The sequence below is a fragment of the Melanostigma gelatinosum genome, assembly GCF_949748355.1.
Source record: "Melanostigma gelatinosum genome assembly, chromosome: 20".
Lineage (NCBI taxonomy): Eukaryota > Metazoa > Chordata > Actinopteri > Perciformes > Zoarcidae > Melanostigma > Melanostigma gelatinosum.
In genome coordinates, this window is record NC_136653.1 from 18487717 (window position 1) to 18500655 (window position 12939).

Consider the following 12939-nt stretch of genomic DNA (forward strand, 5'->3'; position numbering starts at 1 on the left):
CGATTTTTCTGTTGCGCACAGAGCCGAGCAGCTTGCAGAAGGCTGCACGCACCAGTGGCTATTAACTGTAAAGTCGGCTATCAATATGCTTTATTCTAACCGCAGAGCGGAGAAATGCTGGCTCATTTAGCCGCCTTCTGTTCTTTGCGCTATTCCAGCGGATGAGCGAGCCCCGGGGAAAGGGGCGTCACTGTGACCGGAGCAGGGTTGGATTCTCCCCGGCTGGTGACCTCCTGCTCCGGGGGACAAATCCTCCCACCACCTGGCGTCACCTGTCTACCGGCAGACCGAGAGCGACGGAGCCCACCGATGCGTCTGGCAGCCCCTGATGCTCGTCAGTGCTCCGGGGCTTTCCGGTCGGTGGGAGAGGCTCGAGCCGCGGCCGCGCGCTAGAATGCTGCGCCAGGTGTTGCACGCGGGCCTGAGGACCTCCTTCCACGCGCTCGGCCGGTTCGTGGCGAGCCACCCGGTGTTCTTCGCCTCGGCGCCCGTGCTCCTCTCCATCCTGCTGGGGGCCAGCTTCAGCCGGTACCGCGTGGAGGAGGACGTGGAGAGCCTGCTCGCGCCCAAGCACAGCCTGGCCAAGATCGAGGGTAACCTGGTGGACAGCCTGTTCCCCGTGAACCGCTCCAAGCACGCGCTCTACTCCGACCTGCAAACGCCGGGCCGCTACGGGCGCGTGATCGTCACCACCCGAAAGGGGAGCGTGCTGGACCCGGTTCATCTGGACACCATACTAAAGGTATGCACGCGCACACACTGACTCTGTGCACATATGCAAACAATGTCTAAAAAGTCATTTGCTTCAATGAGCGCTGACAAACAAATGAAGAAACGAAGTACAATACAAATGTGCTTTAAAGTAAGACCATGACTATAATATACAGTAAAAGACTAAATAGCCTTCAACCAGGACAAATGCTTGACATAATTTGAACATTTTCCATGTCTCTCTGAGAGGTATATCTTTTGTTCAAGAACACTCTGACACACAGAAGTAAACTCCCAATAAGTGAGTTAACACTCAAAAGCTGCTTAGGAAGCAGCTGCCGGCTGCTGCCAACTAGAAACACATTTATACACCGAAAATGTAGATTATGTGACAATTTAGCTTCTGTGCCGTTTAAATAAATCACAGTATATGCAACGTAAAAAGGAGGCTGCAATGCATCTGCAGAATCCAACTAAGAATGAATCAATTATAGTCCCATTCAGAAATGCACACAGAGGTTAGGATCGGTACATCTGCAGGCCGGAGCACATATGCAAGCTGTCTTGCTCCTTATTGTGCGTGATTAATGGGTTTTAAACAGAGCAACACAGTCCCATTTCGAATAAACTCCCGACAACCTTAATGGTTATGAAGCAGCGCATTTTAATTACAAAGTGGAGTTAGCTGCAGCTCGGAGGCCTCGGTCTCTTGCGTTGGTTTTTCCTGAATGGATTTATGAGCATTAGTTTGACACCCCTGGAGCAATCAGGCAAATTATATCATGAAGTTATGTGGATGTAATCAGAGCTTGCAGACTAGTAGCCACATTGTGTTGTGGACTGTGCCCTCCGTCCATGTATGTATCTGCCTGTGTGTTTGTCACATCTGGTTATTGTGACCCACTTACATACCCAAAGCACAGTGTCGGTCCATGGAGGACTGCCACAGTTAAGACTAGTTTAGGGCTTTGCATCATTTACTGCCAACAGCCTGAGAGAGAGAGAGAGAGAGAGAGAAACACAGGTTGGTGCAAGAGAGCGAAGGAGTTATATAATCATATTATCTGTGAGGTTCAAGACTTCTTCCTTCTCAGCTCGTCTACTCGTGCATCAGTTTGTGAGCCCCTTCGTTTCCCAAAATGCCACCGCTGTGAGAAGAGGGGGTCTGAACTTGTTGCATGAGACAGCAACAGCAGTGATGAACCAGTACTAGACAGGATCACATTCTTAATGTGATTAATTGGTGGCTGTGAAGCATTGTGAGTCAGAACACGACCACGTTGTTCTGAGAGCTGATTGTTTTTGTTACGATGAAACTGAAATGTCCTCTCTGTGGTGGAAACACCTTGGCGTGACCCAGTCATCAACAAGAGTCCGTCTGTCGGTCAAGCCAGACTCAAATATCTCAACAACGATCACATGGATTGTCATGAAATTGTGTACAAGCATTCATGGTCCCCAGAGGATGCAGCTTACAGACGTTAGCGATCCCCTGACTTTTCATCTCGCGCCACCATCAGTTGAAAGTGTTCACTTATCCATTATAACATTTTCAACATCTACCAGATGGGTGAGCTCAAAGTAACTGAAAACATCTCATTTTGACTGTTATTGCAATTGCGATATGCTTTGCGTCATTAGAAGGAATGATACTTTCACGTCATTATTCTCATTTTCATTAAAAACCTATGAATATGGTTATGGTAGGGCTACAGACGTTTTCTTTCGTCGGTAGAATATGATGTTAAGGCCCGGACATCTCTGCAGAACGACAATATTGAATTTAGAATAAGATGCATTTTACCTTGAACAAATATTGCGCCTCCAGCGATTTGTAAAGTTGCAGGTGGCCATATTGAGATTTCGATCAAATTTTGATTTATTGTGCAGCCCTGCAGCCAACTGGCTCCATTTTAAAGGACGGCTCCCACCCTTTAAACAGGGAATTTCAGCAAATAATTTGAAGGTAAAGCTGCAATCCGGTTGCAGATGTTGACAGAGCTTCTATTTTCAATTGCCATCGGTTAACAACCACAAAATGCTCATATATTTAATTATATACATAAATTCAATTATGTATGTAAGAATACCTGAAATGAATATACTCAAAAAATAACTGATTGGACCTTTTAATGTTAATTTATCAGTCTGAGGGCACTGAGTCAGAAGGTCCTACCAGGACATATTGGTATCTTTTGGCAGTAAAAAGCGACAAAAACTGAATGAGGTATTGATAAATTTAACAGCATGTCGGTGAATTGAAGCAACTACAAATCATTCATCAAGAGACATTCCTACACACACACACACACACACACACACTCTCACCCTCCCTCTCTGAAGTCAATGCAGCACTCTGAGGTGGGAGACAGCTCTGCCCGTGTTCGCTGTGGCAGAGACTGGCATCGGGCCTGTTGCTTAGTAACCAGCTCTGTGGATGCTGCCACTGTTGTCCTCTCGCCATAGAAACGGAGGAGGATTCTGAGACCACTATTGTTACTCTGTCGAGAAAAGGCACACACGCTCCCAGAAACCTCTCTTTCATGTCCACACAAACAGAAAGTCGAAGCACACAAAGTAAGCCAACACACTGAGTTTTGCTAAATTGGACCACTGGGTAACTTCTTCCTTTTTTTTGTCTGCACGCAGCTCCACCATCGGCTCTACCAGATGCAGGTGACGGTCCCGGCCACCGGCGTCAACAGCTTCAACTACTCCTTCTCCTACCTCTGTCTCCCCGACGACAAGAACGTCTGCATCATCGACGACATAATCCGCGCCATGGAGGAGATCCAGTCGGCACGCACCTCCAACAGCTCCGTCCCGCTCCTGCGGTACCCGATCACGCAGCTGGCGGACGGACGCCAGGCGTACATCGGCCACCAGCTGGGTGGCGTGCAGGGCTGGGGTCCCGGCGGGGCGGCGCGAGGTCCGGGGACGGCAGCCAGGGGAGAAGGTGTGCGATCTGCCAGGGCGCTGCAGCTCACCTACTACCTCCAAGCCCGCGGCGGCCTGATGGACCGGGTGGCCGGCCAATGGGAAAAGGCCTTCTGTGCCGAGTTGCAGCACTTTGCAGCGTTGCACCCGAAGCTGGGGCTGTACCCTTCTACTTCCTCTTCTCTGAGGACAGACTTCCAGTTCTCCTCGGTGCTGGCACACCAGCCCCTGTTGGCCAGCTTGGGGGCGTGCGGCGTGCTGGCCGTCCTCTGCTGCTCCATGAGGGACTGTGTGAGGTCTAAACCCTGGTTGGGACTGCTGGCTCTGCTGTCAATCACACTGTCAGGCCTCACTGCTGCTGGGATACTCAACCTGACCGGGGCCACCTACAACTCTACGTACCTGGGCATCCCTTTCGTCATGCTAGGTAGGTTTAAAACTAATACTTTTGATGGTTTAAATTCAAAATACACACAACATATATGACATTCTGAGTCTTTATAATTCTGTATGTCCTTGTCTTCATTCTCCATTTGTCTTGAAATGGCCTTTCAGTTCAGGACATCTTTCAATGGACACATTTTTAGAAGTTATGGTTGTTAACACATGGAAGTCTTAACATAAAATAAAGAACCTGAATGAAAAACAAGGAGTTACAGCCCAGATAGATCAACGACAAGTGAAGCTAACACATGGCAGGTGTGAGCCACAGTGAACATTACCATTGCTTTTATATCTCAGACTGCCGGTGTTCACCGTCTGCTTCTTCAGTACCTGTGATGGGTTTTGCAGATGCCAGCCTCAGGCGGAATGCCATTTCAATGTAGACAGATCATCAAAATGACTGACAAGTGGCGGGGCATGGCAGAAACTTAATAAGGGTCTGGAAAAGCAAGTTGAGTTCGGTTTCTTAAACCCTGGAACAAAAATCCAGGGGCTAGAACCAGAAGGTTTCACACTATTTTACATTTAGAAGTGTCCAAATTAAGTTCTAGACGGTTTTAATAAAGGGACACTTTTAAGGGGTCGGTATGCTTTAGATCATGTGCTTGTTGGATTGTTCACGAGCGTCTGAAAACCCCTCCTCCTGCATATTTCCAACGCCAGAATTGAGGATCTGCGTCCCCACATTTTTGAAACTGTCTGAAACCAAGAAATCTGAATTTGTGGCAGCATGACAGGGTCGGACGACACATCTTACAGACCATCATCTGACCTTTTATAGCGGTATTGCAGACTTGACGTGATGACGGTGAGCACATGAGACATGTCGCAGTTTGCATGACCGAAGTAGTGCATTCACAAATCAAACGTTTTCTCTCCAGATCCCAAATCAGGGTCTCTCTTCGGATACCAAGTGCAAATCCAACACGAGTGCTCTCTCATTTCTCGATGTAAGGACACATGAGGCGAAGGATTGCTGTTAAAAACAGCAGCCAAGTATGACTCAATGGATTTGAATTAGAGCAGATACACCGAATTTAATAACGCGATGAAGAATCTTTATTAAATGTGGATCAATCGCACCACTTAATGAGGTCATTGTAGTCCATGCGGGATGCAGAATTTGTCCAGAGGATTACCGTAACTATAATTCATAGAAATATTTCCGACCTTATGTGCTGACGTTGACCACGTCATATACTCGTGACCAAAGTCCTCAAGGGAGCGCAAATCATTCCCAGTTTATTATAGGAAATAAAATACTTTAATGCGACTGGAGCATTAAAGAGCTGATACATCTGCATCTGTGATAAACTTGAGGTAAATATTATTTGTAATTCCCAAATACATTCATAGTGGTTTGGGTATCAACCACTAGAAAGCAGGTTAACAAAGCTGTTCCGCTCTTGAGTCCATATCTGCAAACCTTTGTATGCAGAGGCTTGCATGTGGAATAGAGACAGTAACATTGATGTCATGTGAGGGAAGTTAGAGATTTAGATCTGTTTTGACGGTGATATTATGATGAAAGGGAATAGAAAACAGAAATAAGTTTAAATTCAGTAAATAGGAATTTAACAAACCAGGAGCAAAAATGCATACCATCTGTGTGAAGGCGTACTTGCAGTTTATCTGGAGTGCGTGCGTGATCAATGCTGTAGGATGTGCTGCAAGTAACCACTACCGAACACATGTAGTCTATACCGTAATTACTCTGTAACATGGAGGAGGAAAGGCTGCTGTTTGGCTTAAAATAACCACGGCGAGCACAGAGGAGACAGGAGAATAGAGACCGAGAGAGGGCTTGATGAAATATCACCCCAAATGGGGGGTTGAGATCGGGATCCTCTGAGCAGAAAATGAAGTTAAACGGCAGTTAGAAGGAAGGAGGGCAGGCACGGGGGGGTTTTCAGAATCGAGTAGGCAGACAGAAAAAGGTGGGAGGAAGTGTGAGGCGAGAAGGATTCATGTATGGAAAGAGGGAGAAATACAGCATGAGATGTTTAAAAAAACGAGGATTTGTGTCAACTATTTGGCGTCTTTCTCTCTCAGGATCAGATCGAGGAAATGTTTTCACGCAGGCGCTTATTAACTTTCAAAGCTGGCACAAATGACAAACTGATGGGAAAGAAGACGATTCATAAAAGAGAGAGAGGGAGAGAAACGATGAGTCATTTAAATCTTCAGAATGTTCCCACTTTCAAGTGTATTTTTAGTTCAGCCTACTTTGTTACATAGAGAATCTATTTTAAACAAAAAGAAAAAACATTATAAATATTCCACAATGTGAGGTACTAATGTTTTGTTTCGGTACCAAACCAGGTATCAGACCAATATTAACAACTATCCACAGCCAAGGGTTTGCAAATCTTCATGTTTGCGTGTGAAACTTTTGCCTTATCCAAGAGTTTAAACTGAGTTTGCAGTTTCTGAGATCGGATTTATAATTGAACAGTAATCTGAAGGGTCTGAAAGGCTTCTGACAGAAGGACACGCCCTCATCTTGTGGGTATGTTCTCATGTATTCGTACCTGGCCCAATGTGACCTGAGTCCACATTAACCCGTCTCAAGCTCCTGTAAATATCAAAATCCTTGGACAAATGTTGTCTCGAGCCTCTCGTTTGGCTCACATCTTCTGTCTGCAACATTAACCTCCACACCTCTTCCACTGTCATTCACCGTCTAATTCCCTCTTTCAAATACACACACACACACACACACACACACTCACAGATCAGCACACTTTCTCAAACGCACCCACGCCTGAAGTGGCGGCATGTTACGCCTCTGCTAAGGTGTTAAGTGTTTTGCCATGGTGAGGAGGTCAATGGGGAGAGGGGAGGGGGGGTGGGGGCACTGGTGACTCATGGATGCCATGGCAACTACGGTAGAGGAAACCATTGAAAACCATCTACTTGCATGTATATAAACATGTATGTGCATGCACATGACAAGGAGCTGGTACGCTTAAATCCCCTCAAATGGACGCGGTTTGAACCATTGAATGCAGCATCACAACTGCATTCCTTACATGATATTTGAAGCTACAAATGTATTCATTAAGGAGGCTTTGCTGTTATGCATCTGCTGGGTTATTCATAATAACTTTGACCAGTAAGTTAAATTCTACTGCAGCTGCAAGTTCTCAACAAGGATTTTTGAAGTCACAAGGAAATTGCTTTGCCATAGTGTCTCACGTCTGTCATTTCCCATATTTCTAGTTCAAACAGGATTGAGGTGCAACATTATGCAGCGAGGACTTGTTCAAAAGCAGGCGGGCTGAGTTTTTGCACTGTCTTGTGCAACGTTGTGATTCCTCAAAATTGATAAATTGAAGGACTGCGGGGTGCAATCAAAGCACGGAAACGGGTCGCTCGGAAATGAGCTAGTTTAGACGAGAGAGTCGAATGCAAAAATGTTGGGTTGTAAAATCAAACTAGAAAATGCATTTCCTGCTGAAAATGCGTTGGAATGCTGAAAGCTGAAATGAATCTCAAAAACATTGCTGAAAATAGATATCCAATTAAAAAAAAATTGCAAAAAGCTGAATAATTCAAAAAAGTTGAAAGATTACAAATATGAAGTCATATCACCCCTCTCCTGAAAGAGCTGAACATTTTGACATTCGAACGGTTTCTGTAGCTTAAAAGAATTCCAGCAGTAGTGATATTTGTTGGATTGTTGGAATGCTTAACAGCATTCCAACAATCAATGAGCTGAAAGAAGCTGAAATTCTCCACAGTGCTTCAGGAAAGGGCAGGCTTCATAATTATCTGTGGATTCATCATTGCGAGCAACTCCCCCCCCACCCCCTTCAATCAAACTATTGATTTCGTTGAGCTCACATTCCTCTTTGTTTCCCATCAGGTCACGGGCTCTTCGGCTCCTTCGAGATGCTGTCCTCATGGAGACGAACCCGTGAGGACCAGCATGTGAAGGAGCGCGTGGCGAGCGTCTTCGAGGACGTCATGCTGCGGTTCTCCGGCTCCACCATGCTCCACCTGATGACCCTGGGCCTGGCCGCCTCGCCGCTCACCAACATGGAGGCCGTCCGGCTCTTCTGCCGCACTGCCGCCTTGGCCGTCACCATCAGCTATGTTTACATGTTGTCCTTCTACAGCTCCTGTCTGGTGTTCACTGGATACCTGGAGACCGGGTACAGACACAGCTGCTTCTGCCGGCGGGTCCCCAAACCGGACCGGCTGGACTCTAAACCGGCCTGGTACAGGTGCCTCATGTACACTCGCTACCAGGATGAGGCTCCAATGACCAACCCACCACACGTGGTCGTTCACAGTCACGCCCACACGCCGAACTCCAACCCACCACACGGGGTCGGTCACAGTCACGCCGACACGCCGAACTCCAACCCACCACACGGGGTCGTTCACAGTCACGCCCACACGCCGAACTCCAACCCACCACACGGGGTCGGTCACGGTCACGCCCACACGCCGAACTCCAACCCACCACACGGGGTCGTTCACAGTCACGCCCACACGCCGAACTCCAACCCACCACACGGGGTCGTTCACAGTCACGCCCACACGCCGAACTCCAACCCACCACACGGGGTCGTTCACGGTCACGCCCACACGCCGAACTCCAACCCACCACACGGGGTCGTTCACGGTCACGCCCACACGCCGAACTCCAACCCACCACACGGGGTCGTTCACAGTCACGCCCACACGCCGAACTCCAACCCACCACACGGGGTCGTTCACAGTCACGCCCACACGCCGAACTCCAACCCACCACACGGGGTCGTTCACGGTCACGCCCACACGCCGAACTCCAACCCACCACACGTGGTCGGTCACAGTCACGCCCACACGCCGAACTCCAACCCACCACACGGGGTCGTTCACAGTCACGCCCACACGCCGAACTCCAACCTCACACACACGCACGCGCACACACACACGCCCGAGGCGAACAACCCGGCGACGGATGGACACGTCGCTAACTCCACGAACGCACATCCACACCTGCACACGCATCCGACAGCGAACACGGACCCTGATCCTCAGGACTCTCACCTTTTGCTGGGGTGTGTGAGGCGCTGCTACGGCGACTGGATCACTAACACCTATGTCAAACCCTTTGTGGTTCTGCTGTATCTGGTTTACATCTCCTTTGGATTGATGGGCTTCCTGCAGGTGAGGAAACAATGCAACAAACACAAATACAACTGTCATTTTGTTTAGACAGTTTATGGTTCTGAGCAATATCTATATTTTAACCACATTCGTGTCATTCGTGATCCTTGTCGTAGGACAGTGTGAGGTATTGTTATTGGACGAAAGGTTGACGTGACTGCAAGTTCAGGGGCTCTGTAATATTAACTAACAAAAGAAACTATTTTCTAAATGAAACATGCATGAATCAGCATGAAACCTTCAGAATAAAAGCTGCATGTAAACTGACGAGTACACTTGAATTTCACCCAAAAGCTCCAGAAGTTGTAGCATTTTGAAATGTAGTTTCATAATTTGTGAAATAAGAATGTATGTAATTTAGACAGACTCACTACATTTAAAAAAGAAAATAAATCAGCAGAGTATACAGCATATTATAATATTGTCGCAATTTATCGATCAGTGCTTTCATTTCACTTAACTTAGGACCATTGCTAGATTTGTGTCATAAAATTAAATTTCTTTCCAAATTGAAGGAGACCACTGATTACCTGGTATGTCTTACAGATTACTGTTGAATATTATGGGATAAAAGAATACTTCACCTTTTACAATGATCGTATTTATTTGCAGCGTGCCCACACAAGCGTGAGACGGTAGTGGAGGAAGTGAGACTTTGGTGAAAATGCATTGTGTTTGGGAAGTCGTGAGCGTCAGACTGGATAAACAAGACGTGGAAGTTTTCTTCAACAATTCAAGGAGACATGGCATGAATCATTTTGTTCGTTGTCCTCAGCTTGTCTGGTCACTCCGTGGCAGCAGTGGGGATAGTATCACGTGAAGAAGAGATGCCAGTGCATACTCGTACTATTTAAACATATGAATAAAAGCCAAAATGCTCCGTTTAACCCGTGGCAAATATGTTTCTGTTATCGGCAGGTGACCCAGGGTTCGGACCCCAGTGCACTGGTGGCCATGGATACAGCGACAGTCTTGTACACCCGCGCCCAGCAGCGCTACTTCAGCTCGTACTCCCCCGTCATTGGATTTTACATCTACGAAAGCGCCCCCTACTGGAACGCCTCAGTGCAGCGGGACCTGCTGGAATACACCAAAGGCTTCCAGCGAATCAGCTGGCTGGAGGCTTACCTGAACTACCTGTCGGATCGCAACCAGTCCACCAGCCAGCCGCGGGAGAACTTCACCAACACGCTCCGCCACGCCTTCCTCCGCGAGCCGCAGTTCGCCCACTTCGCCGATGACATCATATTTGCGGAGCGCGGTCAGGGCGAGGAGCCCGACGTGGCCGCGTCCCGAATCTTCCTGGTGGCCAAGACGACGGAGAACAAGCGCGAGGAGATGTCGGTGCTGCTGGACACGCTGCGACGCCTGTCGCTGACCTCGCGCGTCCGCTTCCTGATCTTCAACCCCTCCTTCGTCTACCTGGACCGCTACGCCGCGGCGGTCAGCTCCCCCCTCAGACACTCACTGCTGGCGGTGCTCTTCCTGTTGGGTCTGTCCTCGCTGGCCGTCGTGGAGCCGCTCGTCTCCGTGTGGCTGGGCCTCACGCTGCTCTCCGTCCAGTTCGGGGTGCTGGGCTTCATGACCTTGTGGGGTGTGGAGTTGGACTGCATGTCCGTGTTGTGTCTGATCTCGGCCCTGGGACACTCGGCAGACTGCAGCGGCCCCCTCCTCTGCGGTTTCTCCTCGGGTCGGGGCGAAAGCAGGACTCGCTGGGTGAGGGTGGCGCTGGAGAGACACGGGGTTCCCTCCCTGCAGACGCTCATCTGCTACGGCGCCGCCCTGGTGCCCGTTGGCTCGGTACGCTCTAACCTCACACACACACTGTTCCGCTGCCTCACCCTCACGGCGGGCTGCTCCGCCCTGCACACGCTGGCGTTCCTGCCCACCCTCCTCACCTTCCTGCCCCCCTCCAAGAGCCCGGGGCAGCGGCCCGACGGAGAGGCGCAGCGACAGGAGGTGGAGTGCGTTGAAATGAACGACAGCACGCGAGTGGTCGACCAGATCACCACTGTCTGAGCATGGGATGATGTTTTATTTATTTATTTATTTCTGGCCTCTTTGTTGCTATGGTGACAGTCGGCTGGGAGTTGGCTCTCTGTGGTCTGAGCAGCCGCTCTGCATCTGCAGACAAGAATGCCGATCCTCGTGAGGAGGAACAGAGGAGGAAAAAGGAGTGTCACTAAGAGAGAGACGGGAGGAAACCTAGAGGTAGAGGGTCAAGAGGAAACGGTAAAATGAGAGAGAGGGGGGGGGGTTAGTGAAGACAAAAGAGAAAGACGGGTTTCCAATGCAGTGTATCCATGGTTACCTGCTTGTTGCTAGTGCTGCGTGGCATGCGAATGAGCTCTTTCCCAAGCAGCCAATCAGAAGTTGAGGATCAGCTGAGGTCAGGCCTGGCTGTGGCGGTATCACAGAGGGAAGTGTGTCAAATCTTTTTTTTTCACGTGTCCAGAAGTCGCTTTAGATCTGATCCCACTGTTTTGCTACTGCTTTCTGTTCACCATATCAAGTTGCACAAATACAGCGACAATGACATGAGGCAATCATCTGTATGACTCGAGTGTTTCTACTTTAATGCCGGACAAATAAAGTCAAGTCAAGAAAACGTGTTTGTAAGTGGTTTGGCTTTTGATGCAGGTTGTAATGTTGTTTTACTTACGTGGGAAACAAACAGTACGGGCACTGCTAGTGTTTTTAGATGGAACCGTTTGCAACATTTGCCGTGCTTGTAACTTAAATATCACGGGTCGTAAATTGCATTTCAACCATTCAAGCACTCACAGGGCATCTGAAGAAAGGACGGGTTCGGATAATCATGACTTTAACCTTTTCAGAATGTCTTTGAGGTCAAATCGAAGTGCTGAAGTGATGCCGAATCAGATACAAAAAATACTGCTGCAACCATGTTGAAACATACTCTGCTTGAGCGGTATTACAGTATACCAGGGTATGTAGGAAGCTTTTCAATACAGTCATGAATGCATCCGCTCCGCTTACTGTGATGCTGTATTGATGTGATGTATTGTAGTGCACAGCACGCGCCACCAGAGGTCCGTCTTTGAGGTTGAACCGGCAGCTGAGCTCAGAAAGATGGCGACTCGAGTGCTTTTGTAGTTTGAAGAAGATATCAACCAAAACGGTCCATAGCCTCGTGATTTTGCCAGTCTGCCACCATACTCATATCATCTATATGATCATATATTCATATGTGCGCCGTAACATTAGCGAGTGAACGTAGCAGTGCAGCGGGTGTGCTGTTTAGGTCATTTGTCAGTGAATTAATGCTTCAACTCCCATGTATTGCTTTCCACCTGCTGCTGATTAAAGTAAAGGGGGTAAGCCCCAAAGGGGGTGGCTTTATTTTTTTTATCATTTAATGACAAGCCACACTTTAGAGTTTTACCCAAAAAATTAAAAAGAATTGCAAAAAAATTGAATTCTTCATTTTGTCATATCAAAAAATCAAATCCTTTCTGTAAAACAAAATATGACAATTTCACCCAAGAACATCATGACATTCATCCATCCATCAATCAGCGTAACGCGACACGGGAGGTGTGTGTTCGCTGGAACTTTAATTTCCTCTTTCCTCTTCTTTCCACAGAAGAAATAGTCCCTATGAAAACTGTTGACAGTGAGTTCTGGACCCTTTTTTCCTAATGACCCATAATGCTCAAATCA

General features: G+C 48.0%; 1 protein-coding gene across 1 annotated transcript; it reads left to right on the forward strand.

Annotated features, from left to right (window-relative positions):
- Positions 1–379: 379 nt before the first annotated feature.
- On the forward strand, positions 380–11274 carry ptchd1 (patched domain containing 1; the record flags this gene model as incomplete). Its single annotated transcript, XM_079291594.1, has 5 exons — positions 380–742; positions 3361–4075; positions 7961–8527; positions 9104–9255; positions 10174–11274. The coding sequence occupies exons 1-5, from the start codon at positions 395–397 to the stop codon at positions 11272–11274; spliced, it is 2883 nt and encodes a 960-aa protein (XP_079147720.1). The 5' UTR covers positions 380–394.
- Between the last annotated feature and the right edge of the window lie 1665 nt (positions 11275–12939).